The 26,068-nt window shown below is 43.2% G+C and overlaps 1 protein-coding gene across 1 annotated transcript in view; it reads right to left on the reverse strand.

The window, feature by feature from the left end:
• Positions 1 to 10,093: 10,093 nt before the first annotated feature.
• LOC120936444 (galactose-3-O-sulfotransferase 2-like) overlaps positions 10,094 to 26,068 on the reverse strand; it is a 46,906-nt gene continuing 30,931 nt past the window's right edge. The window contains exons 3-4 of the mRNA XM_040348779.1: positions 22,576 to 22,876; positions 10,094 to 10,965 (exon numbers count right to left, since the gene is read on the reverse strand). Of these exons, the coding sequence (XP_040204713.1) occupies positions 10,120 to 10,965; positions 22,576 to 22,876 (1,147 nt within the window). The 3' untranslated portion in view covers positions 10,094 to 10,119. The remainder of the gene's footprint in view (positions 10,966 to 22,575; positions 22,877 to 26,068) is intronic.

The following is a 26,068-nucleotide window of genomic DNA, read 5'->3' on the forward strand; positions in this document are numbered from 1 at the left end:
ATTATATATATTTTTTATCCTAACACCCTAGAGAATAAAATGGCGATCGTTGCAATACTTTCTGTCACGCCGTATTTGCGCAGTGGTCTTACAAGCGCACTTTTTTGGGAAAAAATTACACTTTTTTTAATTAAAAAATAAGACAACAGTAAAGTTATCCCCATTTTTTTTAATATTATGAAAGATAATGTTACGCCGAGTAAATTCATACCCAACATGTCTCGCTTCAAAATTGCGTACGCTCGTGGACTGCCGACAAACTTTTACCCTTTAAAATCTTCATAGGCGACGTTTAAAAAAATCTACAGGTTGCATGTTTTGAGTTACAGAGGAGGACTAGGGCTAGAATTATTGCTCTCGCTCTACCAATCGCGGCGATACCTCATATGTGTGGTTTGAACACCGTTTACATATGCACTTCTGCGCGCAAGCTCATCGGGACGGGGTGCGTTTTCTGGCTCCTAACTTTTTTAGCTGGCTCCTAGATTCCAAGCAAATTTGTCAAACCCTGATCTAAGGCCCCGTACACACGGTCGGACAAAACCGATGAGAATGGTCCGACGGACCGTTTTCATCGGTTCACCTCTGAAGTGGCCGTACTGCCTGATATGTGTACACACCTTCAGTCCAAAATCCGATCGGGTCAGAACGCGGTAACGTCAAACACACAACGTGCTGAATAAAACAAAGTTCAATGCTTCCAAGCATGCGTTGACTTGATTCTGAGCATGCACGGGTTTTGAACCGATGCTTTTCTGTACTAACCATCGGTTTGGTCAGATGGGGCAGCGGTCCATCGGTTCGGTTTTGAAGCATGTTTTAAAATTTTGAACCGAAGGAAAACAGACCGATAGCCTATACACACGGACGGTTTGGTCCGATGAAAATGAACTTCGGTCCATTCTCATCGGACCAAACCGACCGTGTGTACGGGGCCTTAAAAGGTCACTGTGACATGGTCATGGGGAGTAACAATCAATTTTTAAATTCACATGGATTTTTGGCAAAATGGTAGTAAACAAAAATTCTGTTTTTTGTTTCTAATATGAATACATAAAGTACCCGCTTAAAGTGATGTGATATACCCCAAAACAAAAATGTATTCAACTACAGCTCACATTCCCCTTAAAGGGCACTTCTGGGCCAGATTCTCCAATAATCTGCGGCGGCCTCACGTAAGCTATTTACGCTACGCAGCCGCAACTTACTGGAGCAAGTGCCGTATTCCTCAAGCACTTGCTCCGTAGTTTGCGGCGGCGTAGTGTAAAAGGCCCGGCGTATCCCCGCGTAATTCAAAGGGGGCGGCTTATATTTAAATTAAGCGCGCCCCCGTGCCGATCGAACTGCGCATGCGCCGGGCTAAAAATAGCCCAGTGCGCATGCTCCAGTTCTCGACGGAAAACGTCAATGATGCCGACGTGTGCGTCATTGACGTAAAGTCGTATTCAAGAACGACTTACGAAAACGACGTACCCGATGGGAAAAGACGACGCGGACCCGACGCCATACTTAACATGGCATACGTGGGACTGGAGTAAGGTTACCCCTCATATAGCAGGGGTAACCTTACGCTTACGCAAACGACGTAAGCGACGGTTACGCGACGCGATTTTGTTCGGGAATCGGCGTATCAGGCTCATTTGCATAAACAAATGAGACCTGAACGTAAACGCCACCTAGCGGCCGGCAGGGAAATAACATTTAAGATCCGACAGTGTAAGTGACTTACACATGTCGGATCTTCAGCGTATCTATGCGAAAATGAATCACTCGCATAGATACGCGGGTCAAAAAACAGAGATACAACGGAGTTTCCTGAGATACTCCGTTGTAACTCTTCTGAGAATATGGCCCAGTGTCAATTTTGCCAGGTTCCATCAAATTGCAGAAATCAAGTCTACCCAGATCCTTCCTGTCAGCTGCACGACCGCTCATTTCCAGGTTCTGGGACTCCTCTACCATACCCCCTCCAAATTTATGGGTAGAGCTCATGAATGATACCATGCTTATGGGGGAAATATAAATACACACACTAAACTGTGGTACAATTGGCTCCACTATTTTACCTCAGACAAGTTCCGCATCAGAATCTCCACTTAATATCGGTGGTTGGCCAGGCTGCGGGGAATAGATAATTGCCCTACGTGCCTTACCCCATTTTCGCTTGCTCTTCCACCAACCTTCTGTTGGCCGTTGTACACCTCTAACCTCCCTTTACGATCTACCTGTTTAAAGGTAAAACGCGGCAGTCTTGCAGTTTTTCAGAACTACTTCCTGTCCACCACTTTCTTGGCTCTGCTCATTCTCTTTTCTTTCTTTTCCCATCTTTTACACCTTTTTTTTCAGGGCCCTGCCTCTCTGTTAATGAGCCAATTGACCCTCTTATTTGTTTTACTTTATTATATGATATATCACTCATAACATGTTCATCCAATTTGGCTAAATGCCTACCCGTGATGATTCATGTACAGTGGAACCTTGGATTACGAGCATGATCCGTTCCAGGAGAATGCTTGTAATCCAAAGCACATCAGTTTCCTCATAGAAGTCAATGGAAACGAGGATAAATCGTTCCGCATTGACTTCTATGGCATGCAATACGGCATGTGGCCAGAGGTGGGGGGGGGCGCTGGAGAGCCTCGGAAATACTTGGAAAGGCTCGGGGACAGCTAGGCTGAGTTTTTCCGAATTGCTCCAATCGACTCAGATGGCCTCTGCTCAGCTCCAGCACCCCTGCACCTCGGGCCAAATGGGGTACTGTACGCCCCATTAGCTTGAATTCTGCTCGTTTTGCAAAACAACACTCGCAAACCGAGTGTTTTTAAAAAAAAAAGAAGAGTTGCTCGTTATTCAAAATGCTCTTTAACCGCGTTACTCGTAAACCAAGGTTCCATTGTACTGTTATCCATTATCACTCTCTCCCCCCCCCCCCCACCCTCTTTTATTTTGTACCCCCTTTGAATTTGTTTTTCCATAACAAAAACAAATATATTCAACCTAAATTGCAGCTCACCAATTCTTAGATGTGGTGGCTCCCCTTTTTATTTCAGGCTTTTTTCCCCTTTATTTTCACCTGGTGTTCTCCTGCCAGTAATTCTGTTATTTTTCAACTTAAGGCTCGTACACTCTATAAGAAACCCGGGTGAACATTCCCAAATTTTTCTTGTATGGGAACAGAACAAATTATTTTTGTTTAATGTGTACCGTTTTCATACAATTTTCGTACAAGAAAATCAGAAAAGAAACAATGCGCATGATCAGAAACAATAAGCAACAAAAAAAAAAATTCTTGTACGAGAATATTCGTAAGAATTTACTTTTATTGGTTCCTATTTGCTGTGAAACATCGAGACAAATTGGACGAACGTTCGCCCGATTTTCTTATAGTGTGTACCCCACTTAACTTTAAGAGACCAAGGTGTCCAGATAAAGTGGCAGTTAGAAGAATGAGACAACCACTTACCACTGATAGGGGTTCTTACAATAGTCAGTTTTTATTCATTTATATTAAACCTTTGTCCCAAAAGTAAAATTAACTATTTACTTATCCCTTTAATTTCTAAGCCTATTTCTGACATTTGTTGCTTACAAGTTAAAATCTGTATTATTATTTTTTTCAAACGCACTTTTTTGGGAAAAAAAACAGTAGATAGCCCGATTTTTTTGTATAATGTGAAAGATGATTCTATGACGAGTAAATAGATATCTAACATGTCATGCTTTAAAATTGAGCACACAAGTAATTGAAATTTATCACTTATATACAGTGCCTTGCGAAAGTATTCGACCCCCTTGAACTTTGCGACCTTTTGCCACATTTCAGGCTTCAAACATAAAGATATAAAACTGTAATTTTTTTTGTAGAATCAACAACAAGTGGGACACAATCATGAAGTGGAACGAAATGTATTGGATATTTCAAACTTTTAAGAAAAATAAAAAACTGAAAAATTGGGCGTGCGAAATTATTTAGCCCCTTTACTTTCAGTGCAGCAAACTCTCTCCAGAAGTTCAGTGAGGATCTCTGAATGATCCAATGTTGACCTAAATGACTAATGATGATAAATAGAATCCACCTGTGTGTAATCAAGTCTCCGTATAAATGCACCTGCACTGCGATAGTCTCAGAGGTCCGTTTAAAGCGCAGAGAGCATCATGAAGAACAAGGAACACACCAGGCAGGTCCGAGATACTGTTGTGGAGAAGTTTAAAGCCGGATTTGGATACAAAAAGATTTCCCAAGCTTTAAACATCCCAAGGAGCACTGTGCAAGCGATAATATTGAAATGGAAGGAGTATCAGACCACTGCAAATCTACGAAGACCTGGCCATCCCTCTAAACTTTCAGCTCATACAAGGAGAAGACTGATCAGAGATGCAGCCAAGAGGCCCATGATCACTCTGGATGAACTGCAGAGATCTACAGCTGAGGTGGGAGACTCTGTCCATAGGACAACAATCAGTCGTATACTGCACAAATCTGGCCTTTATGGAAGAGTGGCAAGAAGAAAGCCATTTCTTAAAGATATCCATAAAAAGTGTTGTTTAAAGTTTGCCACAAGCCACCTGGGAGACACACCAAACATGTGGAAGAAGGTGCTCTGGTCAGATGAAACCAAAATCGAACTTTTTGGCAACAATGCAAAACGTTATGTCTGGCGTAAAAGCAACACAGCTCATCACCCTGAACACACCATCCCCACTGTGAAACATGGTGGTGGCAGCATCATGGTTTGGGCCTGCTTTTCTTCAGCAGGGACAGGGAAGATGATTAAAATTGATGGGAAGATGGATGGAGCCAAATACAGGACCATTCTGGAAGAAAACCTGATGGAGTCTGCAAAAGACCTGAGACTGGGACGGAGATTTGTCTTCCAACAAGACAATGATCCAAAACATAAAGCAAAATCTACAATGGAATGGTTCACAAATAAACATATCCAGGTGCTAGAATGGCCAAGTCAAAGTCCAGACCTGAATCCAATCGAGAATCTTTGGAAAGAACTGAAAACTGCTGTTCACAAACGCTCTCCATCCAACCTCACTGAGCTCGAGCTGTTTTTTGCAAGGAGGAATGGGCAAAAATTTCAGTTTCTCGATGTGCAAAACTGATAGAGACATACCCCAAGCGACTTACAGCTGTAATCGCAGCAAAAGGTGGCGCTGCAAAGTATTAACTTAAGGGGGCTGAATAATTTTGCACGCCCAATTTTTCAGTTTTTTATTTTATTTTTTTAGTTTGAAATATCCAATAAATTTCTTTCCACTTCATGATTGTGTCCCACTTGTTGATTCTTCAAAAAAAATTACAGTTTTATATCTTTAAGTTTGAAGCCTGAAATGTGAAAAAAGGTCGCAAAGTTCAAGGGGGCCGAATACTTTCGCAAGACACTGTACTTCTGGCAGCGAGGATTACAATTGCTAGGCACTGGATACAGTCGGTTATTACTCTCAGTTACGTTAGATGGAAACTCTATTGGATCATGATTAATGATAAGCTCACCCATATAATTTGTAATAATTAAAAAAAAAATTATAAGATATGGGACCCGTGGTTTTGTTATATCTCGGCTCCCCAGTGAACTCTGGGTTGACTCTCTTCTTCTTCTCCTTCTTCTCCCTCTTCTTTTTCTGCTTTTTCCTCATTATTTCCCTATTTTTCTGATATCTACATGTACTGTACATTTGGTTGTCTATGGGGCTTCATACAGTTGTGTGCCCTACGATAGTATCAGGAATTAATGGCGGGATTTGCCCGTGGTTCCTTACCCATTACTTGCCCTTGTTCCTACTCTCCATCATACATAGTTGTATTCCTGACTACCGATAAGAGGTGATTATTCAGTTCCACTATTGCTCAGGAATGGATTACATTTTTGTTTTGTTTTGTGTTCTTTTTTTTGTCTTATTTTTTGAGGATGGTGGATAGTACATTCAACCCTTGGAGGTTAACCTGAGACTATTTTACTAAATATGCTTCTTTCATGTAATGTTGGATAACAGTTATCTTATTTGGTCATACCTTATGTGCCTTTGTTTTACTATGTTGACAACCTGAGAATTGGCTTTGTTCCAATGATATTTATATTACTACCAGATGTTTTTTCTTTCCCAATAAAAATATTGAAATATAAAATTGCGCACACTCGTGGAATGGCGACAAACTACGGTACCTAAAAATCTCCATAGGCAATGCTTACCTTAATTTTTTTTTACAGTTACCAGGTTAAAGTTACAGATGGGGTCTTTTGCTAGAATTATTGCTCTCGCTCTAACGATCACGGCGATACCTCACATTTAAACACTGTTTACATATGCAGGCGCGACTTACGCAAGCGTTTTCTTTGCTGTGCAAGCTCGCGGGAATTTCTTTTTGTTATTATTTATTTTATTTATTTAACATTGTCACTTTGAAAAAATATATATTCTGATCACTTTATTGCTGTCACAAGGAACTTCCCTTGTGACAGTAATAGGTGGGGACAGGTACTCTTTATGGAGGGATTGGGGGTCTAAAAGACCCCAAATCCATCCTTTGTATTTCGAAGTATTCAGATCGATAAAATTGTCGATTACTGAATACTGTAATTCAAAAAAAATCTGCGCCATTGACAGCCTGAGAAGTGATGTCTTCTCTGTGTGTTTACCGGCTTTGTTTCAGTCTCACTCTAGCCGGTAGAAGTGCCGGATGGTAGATCAGGTCTCCTGGTGGGACGGGAGGCCTGGGAAGAGCGGCGGAGTTAAATGGCTGAGTTAACCACTTAAGGACCGGACCAATACGCAGCTAAATGACCCAAGGGGTTTTTACAATTCGGCACTGCGTCGCTTTAACAGACATTTGCGCGGTCGTGCGACGTGGCTCCTAAACAAAATTGGCGTCCTTTTTTCCCCACAAATAGAGCTTTCTTTTGGTGGTATTTGATCACCTCTGCGGTTTTTATTTTTTGTGCTATAAACAAAAATAGAGCGACAATTTTGAAAAAAATTCAATATTTTTTACTTTTTGCTATAATAAATATCCCCCAAAAACATATATAAAAAAAATAATTTTCCTCAGTTTAGGCCGATACGTATTCTTCTACCTATTTTTGGTAAAAAAAATCGCAGTAAGTGTTTATCGATTGGTTTGCGCAAAATTTATAGCGTTTACAAAATAGGGGATAGTTTTATTGCATTTTTATTATTTTTTTTTTTTTACTACTATTGGCGGCGATCAGCGATTTTTTGTGACTGCGACATTATGGCGGACACTTCCGACAATTTTGACACATTTTTGGGACCATTGTAATTTTCACAGCAAAAAATGCATTTAAATTGCATTGTTTATTGTGAAAATGACAGTTACAGTTTGGGAGTTAACCACAGGGGGCGCTGTAGGAGTTAGGGTTCACCTAGTGTGTGTTTACAACTGTAGGGGGGTGTGGCTGTAGGACTGACGTCATCGATCGAGTCTCCCTATAAAAAGGATCACTCGATCGATACGCCGCCACAGTGAAGCACGGGGAAGCTGTGTTTACATACGGCTCTCCCCGTTCTTCAAGGGGAGTTCCACCCACAATTTCATTTTTTAAATATAAATACCCCTGTAATACACAAGCTTAATGTATTCTAGTAACGTTAGTCTGTAAACTAAGGTCTGTCTTGTTAGATTGTTACAGCATTTAAATAGTTTATAATCTAGAAATAGACCGTGGCCATCTTAAGTGTGGGCATCATGAAGCCAGACTGTATGACTTTCTGGATTTCAGCTTTGCATATCTCGCACATGCTCAGTGCACAAGCAATGTAATAGGTTTCAGTCAGGTTTGCAAGGACTACTGGGAAACATGATGCCTATCCCAGAAACCCTTGCAAATAGCCTAGGCAAATAAGGAGGAGGAAGTAATGAAGGACTACAAAATAAAGGTATTTACAAGCAACAGATTAAATAAAAATTGTCCATTCTGAACACTATGAGATTAGAGCATGCAGCACAGACAAACATAAAAAAATGGGTGGAACTCCACTTTCCACTTTCAGCTCCGGGGAGCGATCGCGACGGAGCGGCTATAAACGAATAGCCGTGCTGTCGTCCCGGATCGCTCCCCGCGGGAATCCGACCGCAGCACGCAGCGAGGGGGGGTGCCGATCGGACCCGCTAGAAGGCAAGGACGTATATATACGCCCATCTGCCTGTCCGTGCCATTTTGCGGACGTAAATAGTCGTGCGGCGGGCGTTAAGTGGTTAATGAAGGTACAACATTTAGCAACTTATTGCTACACTTAGAGGTGTCTCTCTTCCCTTGTATACCCTGTAAAAAGAATGCTTTGATATACAAGTGCTTTGGATTACAAGCATGTTTCTGGAACGAATTATGCTTGCAAACAAGATTTTACTGTATAGTTGTTTTTTTGACCATATATGAAGGTTTTTTTTTTTGTTTTTTTTCCCCCAAAGTATTTTATTGAGTATTTTAATAATACAGTAATGTAATACAAGTACATTGCAAGGAATTTTCAATGGTACAGAGTAAGTCAGAATTATGTGGGTTACAACAAGAGCCATGTTATGTTCTAACAGCAAGATAATAAACAATCCTATCATAGGCAAAGAGTTAAGGCTAAAATTGTTGAGCAACAATTCAACCCAATGGAGAAGGTGTTCAAGTATATATATGTATATATATATATAAAAAAAAAAAAAAGGGAAGGGATAGTACTAAAGAATAAACTCTCCCCTTCCTATCCACCCATTAAGGGGGACAATCTGTGAGTGGCGATAGGAGGGAGAACACAAATCAAGTCTCTGACATAGCCATAAGTAGTCTTCCAGGGTTTTAAGCCAATACACCCCAACCCCACCCGAATGGATCCCTTTGTCTACCCTGGGAAAACCTAAATTCAGACTATGTCCATGGGAGATCTTTACCCTGAAAGGGGAGAGAAGGGTATAGCAAGGATCAGAAGGGAAAGGAAGAACAGGGCCCGAGGTGGAGTAGTGAAGAGTGAACATGTGACTAAGTAGGTGTAGTTCCTGCCGTCAAGGATTCTTTGTATTGTAGCCAACTGGCCCATGTATATCTATATTTCTCATGTATGTCCTTAGCTTGATGTATAAGCCGTTCCATCTCCTCTATTTTGTTGACCCGTGAGTGCCATTCTTCTAGATTTGGAGGGGTTTTGGATTTCCAATGTAAGGGGATGCATTGGGTTGCTGCATTCACAAGATGAAGCGTTAATGAATTCCGATACTGTGATTTTGGTATGGGAGTATGATGCAATAAGAATTGCGCTGGAGAGAAAGCAATCTGCATAGTGGTGATCTGTACTATACTATTGTGTATCTCCTTCCAAAATTGGGCCAACGAGGGACAATCCCACCAAATGTGTAATAATGAGCCTTTCTTCCCATAACGTCTCCAACAGTCTGGAGAGACTGACGGATAGATTTTATGGAGTTTTTCAGGCGTCCGGTACCATCTGGTACAAAGTTTGTATCTGTTCTCCTGTGCTGAGACATTTATGGAGCCTTTGTGAGTGTAATCCCAGATGCGATCCCAATCCCCGTCAGAAAGGGCCAAAGATAAATCAGTATCCCAAGCTGTACGTATGTTAGGGCTAAGGGCCGCATCCGGGACCAACAAGGAATACATTTTGGAAATCAGGTGTCGTTGGGGTTCCTTGGTTACACATACCCTTTCTAGTGGAGAAAGATCTCTACACCACCGTGATCGCATATGGGTAGACCCAAAAAAGTGTTTGATTTGTAAATATTTAAAGACCGTCAGATCAACGTGTGGGAGCACTGAAGTCAAGTCTGTGTAAGTAAGCAGATTGCCATTCTGAAATAATTGATGAGCTCGGAGCGTCTTGAGGTCGGGGTCCGTCACCGAGTGTTTAAAGGTGATGCTGGGTTTAAAGTCTGGGCTTTGGGACAGAGGTGTCATAGGTCCATGGGAGGGGATCAATTTGAGGGATTTGCATGAGGTTTTAAATGTTTTAAGTGTTGGGCCAATTAAAGGGTGTTCTAAGCAAGCCTTAGGAATCGAGTGATGTTCCAGCCATGGTAGGTGGGATATATGAAGGTTTTTTAAGAGGTATACCGTAGACTTGTTACATGAGCACAATTTATAAATGTTATTACGGTGGGGGGGTTTTTTGTCTAAACCTGCTGACTTTGCTTTCGAGGTTCTTTCTCACCATTTTAGCTTTACTAACTTTCTGTTTTGTTTTGTTCATCAACAAATTGCTGTATTGAAGTTCTGGGGTGATAAGTCTTTTACACAGTGTCCTCTCAGGCTCTGCCAGCCCTTGTTTTAGGCTGTAACCAAGGATTCTAGCTATCCCAGCCTGAAATGGTTTCAGAGACTCATCTTTTATGTGTTTTGGATCCACTTGACCTTGTAAACAGATTTCCATATGCAAAGCCCTTCTCCTCCGCAGTTCCTTTACCTCCTGTTGCATACGCTCTCGGCCAAACTCATCTACCTTTTTCCAGAAAGTGTTATTGAAATAAACATACAGCTGCCAGTCCAGCTGGTTCCAGATCTTGATCCTCTCCTGAATTTTTACCGGTGGGACTTTTCGGGTGGCGTTACTTCTGCTGTTTAATGGAAATGATAGGACATCATCATAGGTCCAGCAAAGGGCATCTTTCAGAAGCACTAGTGACTCGTCAAAGTACTCAGTTATAAGCACCAAGTTAAACATTATCTCTACGGATTTCTGGACTAGTTGGAAGTACTTTGATGACTCTGGTCCATTGTTGTCAAAACCAAGGTCAAATGTCATTACATTTTTTGCATAACTGTTGTTTATACTTGTTTTGTTATAGAATTTGTAGGGATTCATAATAAATTGTTCCAGACTTTTAGTATGGATAAAGCTGTCTATAGAAATGTAATATGCGTAAGATGATTCCATGACTGACACAGGATTCCGTAATATAGTGAAATAAAAAGTGTTCTTTGGCATCACTTTCTCCACCTGTAAGTAAAAGTCACACAGATAATCTTTACCTCTTGCTTTGTTTGAAAAATGATACATTATTAATGTGAGAAATCTGAAGGCCTAATATGTATCATAGTAAAGCTGAAAGGGTATTTATTTCATGTGTTAGTAAATGTAAATAATTACGAGGAGTGTAAAAAATTTCCCCAGCATGCAACACTGCTGACCACAATTAAAGCTGAACTCCGAGGAATACAAACTTTTATTAAAGAGGAGCTCAAGGCATGGATATTTTCTACATAGTTACATTGGTCCAACTTGGACCAATGTAACTACAGGCATACCCCACTTTTAGGTACACAATGGGGTTTATTTATTATGGCTGGAGAGTGCAAAATCAGGCTCACTTCTGCATAAAAACCAATGATCTTCCAGGATTTATTACCAAAGCTTAATTGAACAAGCTGGGGTTTAGAAGCTCATTGGTTTCTATGCACAAGTGAGCCTGATTTTGCACTCTCCAGCCATAGTAAGGCCCCTTTCACACTGGGGCGGGAGGTGCGGTGGCGGTAAAGCGCTGCCATTTTTAGTGGCACTTTACCGCTAATTTCGCTGCGCTATTCGGCCGCCAGCAGGGTGGTTTTACCCCCGCTAGCAGCCGAGAAAGGGTTAAAACCTCCCGCAATGTGCCTCTGCAGAGGCCCATTGCTGGCAGTATAGCCACTCTGTCCCATTGATTTCAATGGGTGGGAGCGGTGAAGGAGCGGTATACACACTGCTCCTTCACCGCTTCAAAGATGCGGCTAGCAGGACTTTTTTCCCGTCCTGCTAGCGCACCTCTCCAGTGTGAAAGCCCTCTGGGCTTTCACACTGGAGAAACAGCAGCAGCTTTTTAGGGTAGTTTCAGGCGCTATTGTGAAAGGGGTCTAAATAAACCCCATTGTGTACTTAAAAGTGGGGTATGCCTGTATGGATATACTATACCATACCTGGCCCATCTCACCAGGAAGCTGGAAATCACTGAAGTAGACTTCGCTACTCCAGTGATCTCCACTTGCTTTCAGGTCCTGTGCTAAGTGCCTACACTCCTGCTAACTGAACACAGGGAGTTGGCTGCTTGGTACGGGTGCCATTCAGAGAATGCTCTGCATATTCTAAATAAATACGAAGGGGTAGATTTACTAAAAATGGTGCACTCAGAACAGTGCTGGGACAAGGTCATCCGGTGCCCAGGGCAAAAGATGAAAAACTGCGCCCCCCCCCCCCCCGGTTTTCACAGCAGAGGCGGGGGGTGGGGCGTTTCGCAGTTTTTCATCTTTGCCCTGGGCACTGGAAAAAAAGCTGCTACAGCATCTACAGAAGGGATCTATATTAGTGCATCAGTGACAGTGCATTAACCCCCTTCCTGCTGCATATTACCAATACCATTGCTAATTAAGCAAACTCCCGTCCCCTACAGCTCATCTCTGTATCCCCCCCAATTCACAGCTCACCTCTGTACCCCCTGTCCACCTCTGTACCCCCCATCCACATTCGCCTCTGTACCCCCTGTCCACCTCTGTACCACCATCCACATTCACCTCTGTACCCCCTGTCCACCTCTGTACCCCCCATCCACCTCTGTACCCCCCATCCACCTCTGTACCCCCCATCCACCTCTGTACCCCCCATACACATTCGCCTCTGTACCCCCGTCTACCTCTGTACCACCATCCACATTCACCTCTGTACCCCCTGTCCACCTCTGTACCCCCGTCCACCTCTGTACCCCCCATTCACATTCGCCTCTGTACCACCATCCACATTTATCTCTGTACCCCCTGTCCTCCTCTGTACCCCCATCCACCTCTGTACCCCCCATCCACCTCTATAGCCCCCTCCCATCCACCTATGTACCCCCCATCCACATTCACCTCTGTACCCCCCATCCACCTTTGTACCCCCATCCATGTTCACCTCTGTATCCCTATTTCTCTTCACATATCTCCACGATTCTTTCTGTCATAAGGTGAGATTGACAACGTATTCATCACGGTGGACCCAGCGGTGCATTACAGTGCAGTCTCGAGCTATCAGACCCAGCACACCACAACAATTCACTCGGCTGTGTGTTACACGGGTCTGTTAGGCGGGGGTGGGGAGAGGGGAATACAGAGCGCTGCTCTGCTTCGTTCCCTGTTTTCGGTCTGCAGATTCTTTCAGAGGGAGAAGCGGGACGGTCAAGCGGCCTCAAGCACATGAAGCCTGCAGCTGTCCTGCTCTCCTGTTATAATGTGGCCACTGCTTGGAGCGCGGAGGGAGCGGCTGCTCGATTGAGTAGCATGACGGCCCTGACTGCGCCCCCCTTCCTCCAGTAAATGGTCCCGCCCAGGGCATCTGACCCTTCTGCCCACCCCTTGTACCAGCCCTGACTCAGAATCTGGTGCAGCTGTGCATGGAAGCCAATCAGCTTCTAACCTCAGCTTGTTCAATTAAGCTTTGGAGATAAAGGCTGGGTTCACACTTGTCCGACAAACGGTCCTACATTGGGAGCCTCATGTAGCATGACGTGTGAAAATCAATGTTTCCCTATGAGAGCTGTCTTAACTGGTCCTACACAAGTCGGTCCGACTTTGAAAATGCTCCCTGTACTACTTTTGGTCCTACATTGATCCTACTTCAACCCATTGAATACCATTGAAGTCGGACCAAAGTAGTATCCTGTTCATGAAAGTAGCATGGGTGTAGGACCAATGTAGGATAAATGTAGGACCAATGTAGCAGAGCAAAGTAGGATGAAAGTAGTGTAGTAGTGTGAACCCAGCCTAAGGCTGGGTTCACACTACTACACTACTTTCATCCTACTTTGCTCTGCTACATTGGTCCTACATTTATCCTACATTGGTCCTACATCCATCCTACTTTCATGAACATGATACTACTTTGGTCCGACTTCAATGATATTCAATGGGCCTGAAGTAGGATCAATGTAGGACCAAAAGTAGTACAGGGAGCATTTTCAAAGTCGGACCAACTTGTGTAGGACGCTACAAGACGCTCTCATAGGGAAACATTGAACACAGAGCAAAGTAGGATGAAAGTAGTGTAGTAGTGTGAACCCAGACTTAACCTGGAAGCTGATTGGTTTATATGCAGAAGTGAGCCTAATTTTGCACTCTCCAGCTTAAGCAAATAAACCCCAAAGTGTTCTCTGATTGGACGAGATGGAGAAGCAGGGAGGTGGCAATCTAAATTTATGAGAAATAGAGATTACTATCAATATAAAAGCGTTGTTCTGAACAAATGGAAGGATTATAAAGGAGTATTAATAACACACAAGTCGACAAACTGATCTTTTCTTCCTCGTAAACCGAGGTTTCAATATAAATATATATATAGATATATATAGGTGTATATATATCTATATATGTATATATTCATAGGATTGTGACTCCTCCAGTGCACCAATCTCTATATGCAGTTCATTTAACAAGAGTTCATATTAACCACTTGCCGACCGCGCACCGTCGTTATACGTCCACAAGGTGGCTCTGCTGGGCGAGAGCACGTAATATGACGTCCTCTGTCCCAGCCGCCCCCGACTCCCGTGCGTGTGCCCGGCGGGCGCGATCGCCGCCGGGCACACGCGATCGCTCGGTCCTGTCAGCAGGGGAAATGCTGATCTTCGGTTCATACAATGTATGAACCGAGGATCAGTGTTTCCCCTAGTGAGGCCACCCCCCCCCACAGTAAGAACACACCCAGGCATACTTAACCCCTTCCCCGCCCCCTAGTGTTAACCCCTTCACTGCCAGTGGCATTTTTATAGTAATCCAATGCATTTTTATAGCACTGATCGCTATAAAAATGCCAATGGTCCCAAAAATGTGTCAAAAGTGTCCGAAGTGTCTGCCATAATGTCGCAATACCAAAAGAAAAATCGCTGATCGCCGCCATTACTAGTAAAAAAAATATAATAAAAATGACATAAAAATACCCCCTATTTTGTAAACGCTATAACTTTTGCGCAAACCAATCAATAAACGCTTATTGCGATTTTTTTTTACGAAAAATATGTAGAAGAAAACGTATCGGCCTAAACTGAGGAAAAAAAATGTTTTTTTATATATTTTTGGGGGATATTTATTATAGCAAAATGTAAAAAATATTATTTTTTTTCAAAATTGGCTCTCTATTTTTGTTTATAGCGCAAAAACTAAAAACCGCAGAGGTGATCAAATACAACCAAAAGTAAGATCTATTTGTGGGAAAAAAAGGACGCCAATTTTGTTTGGGAGCCACGTCGCACGACCGCGCAATTGTCTGTTAAAGCGACGCAGTCCCGAATCGCAAAAAGTACTCTGGTCTTTGGGCAGCAATATGGTCCGGGGGGTAAGTGGTTAAAGCACACAAATCTTCAGCCTTGTGTCTGTGTGAATGATTTTCAAACCATGACCAACTGTGCCCCATTACCAGTCATACAATGGAATCATTCACACAGGCACAAAGGAGAGAGCACATTTTATATCCACCCCCAGCATGCACCAGTGGCCTAAACTTCCTACTGGATTGGCTGAAGGAAATGTAAATATTCATAACTTAGTTTTGTTTGTGAAATCTTATACAAGTACATTGTAGCCCCAGTTTAGGACAAGGAGGCTACATATGGATGTGGGACAGACTCTAACCCTTGGCCAATCAGCTTTAGAGAGGGTTCTTGCTATAGGTTATATAGATTAGCTGGTTATCCCGAAGGCTGAAGATCCAAACACTGCATGACCACTGTAAACAGGGTCCTTATAACTGTTTTGTGCTAGATGGTTCTACACAGCCAGAACATACAATGTAGCTCATAATTTGCACTATCAAAAGGAATACTTTTTATCTCATGTCATCTCATCTAGTTAAATGTTAAATTGAAAACATTTGTCTACTACAGTCCACTGAACTAAGAAAATATCTGTAATATCATCTTAATTCTATATTTTAATATCACAACAACATTATATAAATTAAACAGATACTAAGTCCTGGTTCACACCAGCGTGGCTTTGAAATTGTACTACTTCAGCATGATTTGCACCTTCGATTTATTTGCTGTTTGAGACCCTGTTTAACAGAAGTCTTTGCAAGTCGCAATGAAATCGAAAAAAAGCAATACAGGAACCTTTTTTATAATCGCTGAAACATGAGTCGTGGCAATTTGAACGATTCCATTGCTTGAAATGGGATGCAACTTGTCAAAATGTCAAATCGCATGACAAATCGCACTGGCGTGAACGAGGTCTAAATGTGTCAATATGCAAAACTGTCTGGGTCTGCGAAAAGGCATCTAGCTATGATGCACACAGACCACACCACACTATAGAAGTGATAATTTTTAATTTTTGGTTATTTTTTTCTAGGTTGTTTTGTTTCTACCCTACCAGCAGCCTGCCACCCTTCTAATTTGTAATGTAAACACAGAAAAGGTGCACAGGAAGATGGTAAAGAGCAGAGTGCTGAGACTCAACTTGAACAACTTTACTTGGGAAATTTTAGAATTAATTACTCCACTGTGTTGGCCAGTGAGAATTTGTTTAACAATGTATTTATTGCTTATTCGGAATTTGTAAATATTTAAATGCCTGGAATTTGCCTATTCGGAATTTGTAAATATTTAAATGCCTGGCCATTTCTATGCACGACTTGCTCGTTTTTTTATTAGCCAACAGACTAAACTATTCTGCTGCATCGTTTGTTGCTAGGTATTTCAGCTTTTTTTTAGCTTTTTCATTAGCACTTATTTATTTTTATTACTATTATTTTCCGTTAGGGTAAGGGGTTAGGATTAGGAGTTGGGGTTAGGGGTAGGATTAGAGGTTAGGGTTATTAGGTTATGGGTTATGAGGTTAGGGTTATTTATTTATTTTTTGTTAGGGTTAGGGTGTTAATACTACTATTGCTACTAATAGTATTAAATGAATACATAAATGTAAAATAAATATACAAATAAATAAAGATAATCATAAATAAATAATAAATAAACTCAATAAATGAATACTAAGTATTAATAAATAAATAATTAACCCCTACCATTAAAACAATAAAATAATAAATAACTAAACACCCCAACCCGTGGGTGTTTATTATTATTTTATTATTATTTTTTCCTAATAATAATAATTTATGTAAGATTTATTATTTATTTATGCATTATTTATGCATTATTACTTTTTATTAAAGTGGAGTTCCACCTAAAAGTGGAACTTCCGCTTTAAGCACTCCTGGGGGGGGGGGAGTGGGGGCTTTGGTAGGAGTGGGACTTCCTGTTTTTTTTAAATTTGGGCAGAAAATTGTGCAAAAATGTGCGATAAAAAAACGCAAATGTGCACAAAACTTGCGAATGACGTGTTTCAATTAAATTCTATCAGAATAAAAACGTGCCCAAAACTTTCCAATCTGCCCGATTCGAGCTATAAATAAAGCTTCAGAACTTTTTTGAGCTTCAGGCATTATGCCGCGTACACATGACCGTTTTTTATGACGTGAAAAATGTTTTTTTTTTTTAAATATCATTAAAAACGATCGTGTGTGGGCTCCAGAGCATTTTTTATGACGTGAAAAATGGGCATTAAAAACTTAAAACATGCTCTATTTTTTTTCGGCGTGAAAAATGGTCTTGTGCAGGCTTTAATGACGTGAAAAAAAACGCGCAAGCTCAAAAGCAAGTTATGAGATGGGAGCGCTTGTTCTGGTAAAACTAGCGGGCCAAATCCTCAAAAGAGATACGCAGGCGGAACTGCTGTTCAGCCTGCGTATCCCTGTGCCTATCTTTGGAACTGATCCACAGAAGGATTTTTCCAAAGATAGGCATAAGATCTGACATCTGTAAGAGACTTACACTGTCGGATCTTAGGATGCAGTACCGCATCCGCCGCTGGGGGCATTTCGAGTCGAAATGCCGCTTTGCGTATGCAAATGAGTACTTAGGCAGATCCACAAAGCTTTTTAGCTTTGTGTTTTCTGCGTAAGTTACGTTTTGCATGCGTAAAACTAGGGATGCTTTTTGCTTGTAAACTGTTTACACCTTGTAAAAACATACCTTTTTTTCGATCGCCGCTATTTTTTTTAAATTTCAAATTTTATTTTTCGCCGCGTAACTTTTTTTTTTCCCGACGCAACTTTATTGTCCCGTCGCAATCCACAAAGCCCGACGTAACGTAATTTTGCGCGCTGCCCGTCGGGAAAAATGATGTCACACGCATGCGCAGAACGTCCGGCGCGGGAGCGCGCCTCATTTAAATTGTTATCGCCCCCTGGATGAGAAGACCGCCTTGCGACGGAGGCACTTAAGTTACACAGCCGAAAATTTCTAGGTAAGTGCTTTGTGGATCGGGCACTTAGGTAGAAATTTTCCGCCAGTGTAACTTAACTGTTAAAAGTTAAGTTAGGCAGGTTTTTTGTGGATTTGCCCCAGCGTTCCTAATGGAGCACATTCGTCACGCTAAAACAGACTGAAAAGCACGAAGACTGAAAAGCGTGAATCGTCTCTCACCAAACTTTTACTAACACAAAATCAGCAAAAGCAGCCACAAGGGTGGCACCATCCGAATGGAACTTCCCCTTTATAGTGCCGTTGTACGTGTTGTACGTCACAGCGCTTTGCTCGAGCATTTTTTTTTTCACGATCGTGTGTAGGCAAGGCTCGTTGTTTTTCCTAGACCATTAAAAATGGTCGTGTGTACGCGGCATTAGGTTTTAGGTAACTTGAAGTGGAGATGTGAACCATCTCCATAGAAAATTATTGATTTTTTCACCTCCAGCATTTTGAAGCTTGAAGCTACAAAACATTGAGGTGTAAATGGGGCCTTAGTGACCTAGAAAATACAGACGTGCAAATTACTGTTTACTTTATATATTTCTAAATCATTTGACTATGGTTACTTGTAAAATTAGGCGTCTGCCTTTATAATTAGAAATGTGTGCAATCTATATGTTACTTTTAACCTGTCTGTTGTACCATTGCCTGTCTCTTGTACTTTTCATTCACTTTTTCATTTGGTAAAAGAAGTCTCTTAGGCCCCGTACACATGGTCGGACCAAACCGATGAGAATGAACCGAAGTTCAGTTTCATCGGACCAAACCGACCGTGTGTATAGGCCATCGGTCTGTTTTCCTTCGGTCCAAAATTTTAAAACATGCTTCAAAACCGAACCGATGGACCGCTGCCCCATCGGACCAAACCGATGGTTAGTACAGAAAAGCATTGGTTCAAAACCCGCGCATGCTCAGAATCAAGTCGACGCATGCTTGGAAGCATTGAACTTTGTTTTATTCAGCACGTCGTGTGTTTGACGTCACCGCGTTCTGACCCGATCGGATTTTGGACTGACGGTGTGTACACATATCAGACCGTACGGCCACTTCAGAGAACCGATGAAAACGGTCCGACGGACCAGTCACATCGGTTTGGTCCGACCGTGTGTACAAGGCCTTAGAGGAATACCGCAATAACAATTCCACTTTTATGTTCATTTTATTTTCTCCAGTTTTAAATTAGAACTCCAGGAAGCATAACATTAAATTATAGTGAAAGGTACAATGCCTTGAAAAAGTATTCATATCCTTTCAAATGTTCCACATTTTGTCATGTTACAACCAAAAACGTAAATGCATTCTATTGGGATTTAATGTAATAGACCAACACAAAGTGGTACATAAATGTAAGGAAAATGATAAATGGTTTTCAATTATTTTTTTAAATAAGTTTTTGAAAAGCGTGGCGTGTATTTGTATTCAGCCCTCTTTATGCGGATATCCCTAACTAAAATTGAGTGGAATTAATTGCCTTCAGAAGTCACCTTATTAGTAAATAGTGAGTCCACCTGTGTGTATTTTAATCTCAGTATAAGTACAGCTGTTCTATGAAGCCCTCAGAGGTTTGTTAGAGAACCTTCGGTGAAAAAACGTAGGGCCTAATCCACAAAGCAGATGCGCCGACTTAACTCGAGATACGTGGCGTAATTAAAATTTACACGGCGCGTATCTTTGCACCTGATCCTCAAAACGAGATACGCCTTAAAATCATGTTTTTCCATCCTACCTAAAATAATTACACCGGCGCTTTTTCGTGCGCAAATTACGCTAGACACGCCACTGTTTTGATAGGCAAAGATGCAAATGAGGGAGATAGGGCGATCCACAAAATTAAGTATGTGCGCCGTAGATTACGCCCTGTGCGCTTCTGTTAGTTTCAATGTGTAAATTTACACTTTATAAAAGCAGCCCTAATTTTACACATGCCGTGTAAAGGTCAGCTAAAGCAACACCATTAAGGAAGAGCTGAGCACACACACTTGCTGGACTACAATCTGTATGCCAACATGCCAGGGGCATCCATGCGCATAGCTAGACTAGTGACTTCAGTGACCGAGGGTACCCCCTCTTCTGAGGGAACAGCAGTCAGGAGACGCCTCGCAGAATGCATCTTTGCACAGTAAACACACACATTAATTATGTCACAATGAGAATGCATGAATGCACACCACTGTGGTCCCTAGCACAGACATATCACATGCACATCTAATTGGATTAGATCCAAGTACCCCCCCCCCCCCATTGGTACTTGGGAGCAGTAACGCCACGCCACGGCTCCAATTCTGTTACTGTGCATTCATACACCATTCAGGGACCTGGGATCACTTCTGCCTGGTCCTGGGGATCCCTTCTCCACCAAAACTGAGGGTGACACCCTTATTTAATCAGGAATGCCACCCCCCACATTCACACATCATTCACACACATAAACCAAATCATAAGTACAGTATAATAAACAAAATCATAAAAATATAAAAAAAAATCATAAAAATCAAAAATCAAAAGTACCCCTGCAAATTAATTGTGGCGGCGATTGCTACGTCTGGGCTGCCCACGGGCACGGACACGGGCACAGCCACGGCCACGGCCAACCGGAGGATCTTCATGGGGGGGTGTTAGCAGGGGAGGGAGTATCTTCGTGGGGGGGGGTGTTAGCAGGGGAGGGAGTATCTTCATGGGGGGGTGTGAGCAGGGGAAGGAGGAGCCTCCCCTGGTGTCTGTCCTCCTGCTGGCCTGCCCTTCAAGGCCACTGCTATCCTTGTCAGACAGAGAGTGAGGGCAGCCGCATTGGCCTGGCCAGCCCTGGTATTGTCCTGCACAGCCTGGGTCAGGGCAGTCACCTCCTGGGCCACGCCTGTTGTGGCGGTCTGCAGCTCACACAAGCATGTGATGACCGCCAATGAGTTTGTGGCCACATCACTGAGTGACTCCTTCATTGCACCCAGGCTGTGCTCCATCTGGGTCAGAGTCTCTTTTATCTGACCCAGATGGCGGGTCTGCCGGGCATTGTCTTTCTGCAGACTGGCCGGCAGACGCTCGGCCACCCCCCTGGTCTCCTGGGTCGCCATCCTGCCTGCCCCTGAGGCTTGTGGCCTGGGAGGAGGGGGGAGAGTGACCCTTGTGGGTTGCGGCCTGTTGGGGGAGGAGTGGGAGGGGCTACCCCTGATGGTGGCCTGACTGCTGCCAGCCTCTGGGGTAGGCTCTGGGGTAGCCTCAAGGGTAGCCTCAAGGGTCATCATATCCGAGGCCAAAAGGACTTCCCGGCCAATCTGAAGATCTTCTTCCTCCACCCCCTCATCCTCCTCCCCCTCATCCTCCTCCCCCTCAACCTCCTCATGAGGGGAGGTTTGGCCACTCCCCTCCCCTGGGGACTCCTCAGCAGCCTCTTGTCCTTGGGGTGGTGCAGCAGCCTGGCCTGATGGGCCAGCAATCTCCTGGTCATCTGTGGAGGACACAAAACAATCACAGGTTTGAGGATCCACACACTTGGCACATCTTCCCTTCCCCCACACATATAGCCAGAGCTATAGGTTTAGATCAAAGCATATTCATGTGTTAGAATGGCCCAGTCCAAGTCCAGACCTAAATCCAATTGAGAATCTGTGACAAGACTTGAAAATTGCTGTTCACAGACGCTCTTCATCCAATGTGACAGAGCTTGAGCTATTTTGCAAAGAAGAATGGGCAAAAATGTCACTCTCTAGATGTGCAAAGCTGGTAGACACGTCCCCAAAAAGACTTGCAGCTGTATTTTCAGTGAAAGGTGGTGCTACAAAGTATTGACTCAGGGGGGCTGAATACAAATGCACGCCACACTTTTCACATATTTATTTGTAAAGCATTTTGAAAACCATTTATCATTTTCCTTCCACTTCACAATTATGTGCCACTTTGTGTTGGTCGATCACATAAAATCCCAGTAACATACATTTATGTTTTTGGTTGTAACATGACAAAATGTGGAAAATTTCAAGGAGTGTGAATACTTTTTCAAGACACTGTAAATGTAATGTGCAGTTTACACTTACTTGCACATTGTCCTTTGGCAGATAGAAGGCTATGGAAACTTCGCTGTCAGTGCTGTGTACTGATATACCAGTTTGCACCTTTAGTGTACTGGGATCAGACGTGTTCAGTTAATGGTACCACAGTGACATCCAAGTTGTAGAATCTTTTACCCACTAATGGACACTGACAGGCAAGTGTATACTATCCATTGCACTTTGTAAAACCTGGAGTTCTTCTTTAATGACCTGTTCTATTAGGTGTTATGTTTATTTTTTTTATGATATTTAAATACAGATTACCTCTCCCAATTGAAATCGCATGTGGTGACACATGATATCAAACTTAAGAATGGTCCTCCTAAAATAGCCTTCCACATAAGCCGCGTTGAAGTAATAGGGATAAAAGAACTGTGATGCATTATAAGCTGGTAAGGCGAAGAGCAGATTGTTTGATTCTCCAAAGCGGAAAAGCATGTTCATGATGGTGCTGCTGGCCGTCTTGTGAGTTTTCATGAAGAAAATATGTTTCTGAGGCTTACATGAATTCTTCTTTATAGCTTCAACTTTAGAAGAGCTCTTAGTTGGCTTCTGTGCTATATCACTGTTGGAAAAGAGAATATATGCAAAGTCAGGTTTTTTAAATATAATTTTTTTACCCACTTAAATGTAGCGCACTCCCTAAGGAGCCGCAAGTAGAAATGGGATCCCCCATCCTGCACAGCCAGGCACACCAAATTTTCACAGTCACCAAGAGTCAGAAAACAGTCCAGTACTTAGTTTTTTGTTTTATTGAGGGGATTAAACTTGGATAGGGATAGAGGTATTATGGGATGCTCGCTTGACTTCAGAAAACCCTTAGGGACAACTCTTCCAATATACAGTTATATACAGTCTCTATGTACGCTCCTCTTCTTCCTTCAGCCCTCACTTGCTTGCAAAAACAGACTCAGCTGGGACACTTTTAGAGAATCTGGCAAAATACTCAGCCAGATGAAAGCAAAAGACCTTTCCAGGCTGGGACCCCAGGCCTCTTTGGTTGTGTAGCAAAGTCCATTGTCCATCTTACATCCCCGTGGCTACTGATCCCAGCACCACCTCTTCAGGCACTGCCAGCCTGCCTGGCTGCAGCTGCCCCGTTCACTAGTCCTCCTGGCTACTTCCCCACAGACCTCCCAGATTGACACCACAGTCCTTCTAGACTGCTCACTCACCAGCCTACCTGGCTATCTCATCTGGAGACTCCTGGATGTACTGAACCTCTCCCACTATCCTCTCTTTGCTCCCTTTGCTCCCGTGCCTCCAGGAAGGTCGAAGGTAGAAGGTCCCTCCAGCACCCAAGCCCCTGGCCCGAGGTTGCCACCCCCAGACTAGGGGGCACCCTCAAGGGCCGCCAACAGCCTCCTCAGCACTCCTTCTCCATCTTCCACCTAACTGCCCCTGCTGGCATGACTCATGAGTATTTAAGAGGTGCCTGCCCACTACCAGCCCACTTTGCTGAGTATTGTCCTTTATTAATGCTCCAAGCAGCTCCTCCTAGACTCTACCCTCTAGTTCTGGAAACTTATCCAAGGATTTATTTAATATTCATTATATTTATTATTTTTAGGGTTGTCCCGATACCACTTTTTTAAGACCAAGTACAAGTACCGATACTTTTTTTCAAGTACTCGCCGATACCGATTACCAATACTTTTTTTATATCAGTGGCACATGTGTCAGTATTTTTATTTTTTTTTACAATTTGTTTTTACAATTTTTTGTTATGTTTTTTTTTTTACAGTGTTTTCTTCTTTTTTTTAGTGGGGGGGAGTGGATTGTGTCAGTGTGTTTTTTTATTAAAATGTTTATTATTTTTTACAATTCATTTATTTTTATTTTTTTATCAGCCTTGTTGGGGGTCTTTGGTGAGATATCAGGGGTCTTAACAGACCCCTGACATCTCCCCTTTGAGATAGAGAAAGGGACTAAGTACACAGATTCCTCAGTCCCTTTCTTTGCAGCCTCAGCTAAAAAAGAATGGAGAGAAGCTTCTCTCCATTCATAAACTGAAGCATCGTAAACACAGGTTACAATGCTCAGTTATGTGAATGAACAGTGATCACTGACTCTGTACATTCGGAAAAGGTAGGAGTCGGATTTAGCGGCTCCTACCTATGCTCTCCATCCTGACAGATCGAGGGGATGGAGGAGGACATTAAGAGGGACACGAAGCACGGAGAGGGACTGCAGCACGGAGGGGGACACAGAGCACGGACTGCAGCACGGAGGGGGACACAGAACACGGACAGCAGCACAGAGGGAGACAAGGACCCAGAGGGGGAGAGCAGCACGGAGGAGGACACACAGCACGGAGGGGGACACAAACCCAGAGGGGGAGAGGAGCACTGAGGAGGACAAGAACACGGATGGGGGACACACAGCACGGAGGATGACACACAGTATGGAGGACACACAGCACGGAGGAGGACACACAGCACGGAGGAGGACACACAGCATGGAGGAGGACACACAGCACGGAGGGGAGAGCAGCACGGAGGGGGACAAGGACCCGGAGGGGGAGAGCAGCAGGAGGGGGACACACAGCATGCAGGGGGACACGAAGCACGGACTGCAGCACGGAGAAGGACAAGGACCCGGAAAGGGAGAACAGCACGGAGGAGGACACACAGCACGGCGGGAGACACGAACCCAGAGGGGGAGAGCAGCACGGAGGAGGATACAGGCACAATCAGCGGTGATCGGTGCAGCTTTGGGAGGAGTTGCAAGCACTGATCACCGCTGTATAACTTTAACTAAAGCAGCTGAAAAGGGGGCAGATCAGTGCTTGTAAATCCCCCGCCGCACCAATCACCCCTGACTGTCCAGGTATCGGGTGAAGCATCTGAGCGTTTCCTCAAGGACAAGTACTCAGGGAAATGCTCGGTATCGGTACCGATGCCGATACTAGTATCGGTATCGGGACATTCCTAATTATTTTATTATTTTATGACTCACAAAGTTGATACATATTTTGAAATTTGTTTTATATATATGTGACTCATTTGTGACTCACATGACCATATATTTATTGGTCACAATTTTGTGTGTGGCACAAGTGAAATGTTGGAAACTTTATGTGCTACAGTTATATTGTAATTGCACTATAACTGAAAGGTTGGCCCAAGAGTTTTTTCATATTTTAATCTATTCCAAACTGCATACAGCCATGGGCCATTATCATGGAAATGCATAGAAACAAGGGGCCAGATTCACAAAGCACTTACGCCGGCATATCTAGAGATGCGCGGCGTACTTGTAAAAATGCGCCGTGCGTATCTCTGCGCCGTATCCTCAAAACGAGATACGCCTGAAAACCATTTTTTTCCGACCGACGTAAAGCGATTACACCGGCGCATCTTGGGGCGCAAAATACGCTAGACGCACCATCGTTTTGCTATTCAAATATGCAAATGAGGGAATTACGGCGATCCACAAAAGTACGTTTGTTCAGCGCAGGCTACGCCCTGTGCGCATCAGCTGAATGTCCGGTCTAAAGTTACACCTTATAAAAGCAGGCTTAACTTTGCACCAGATGTGTGCAGGTCAGCTAAAGCAATACCATTAGGGACGAGCTGAGCACACACACTTGCAGGACAACAATCTGTATGCCAACATGCCAGGGGCATCCATGCTCATAGCTATACTAGTGACTTTAGAGGCGCACAGAAGGAGGAGGGAACAGAGGAGGGAACAGAGGAGGAGGAGGAGGGCACAGGAGAGGATATACCGCACACGCCTAGATGTCTTTGGCATG

This window comes from Rana temporaria, chromosome 4 (assembly GCF_905171775.1).
Source record: "Rana temporaria chromosome 4, aRanTem1.1, whole genome shotgun sequence".
Lineage (NCBI taxonomy): Eukaryota > Metazoa > Chordata > Amphibia > Anura > Ranidae > Rana > Rana temporaria.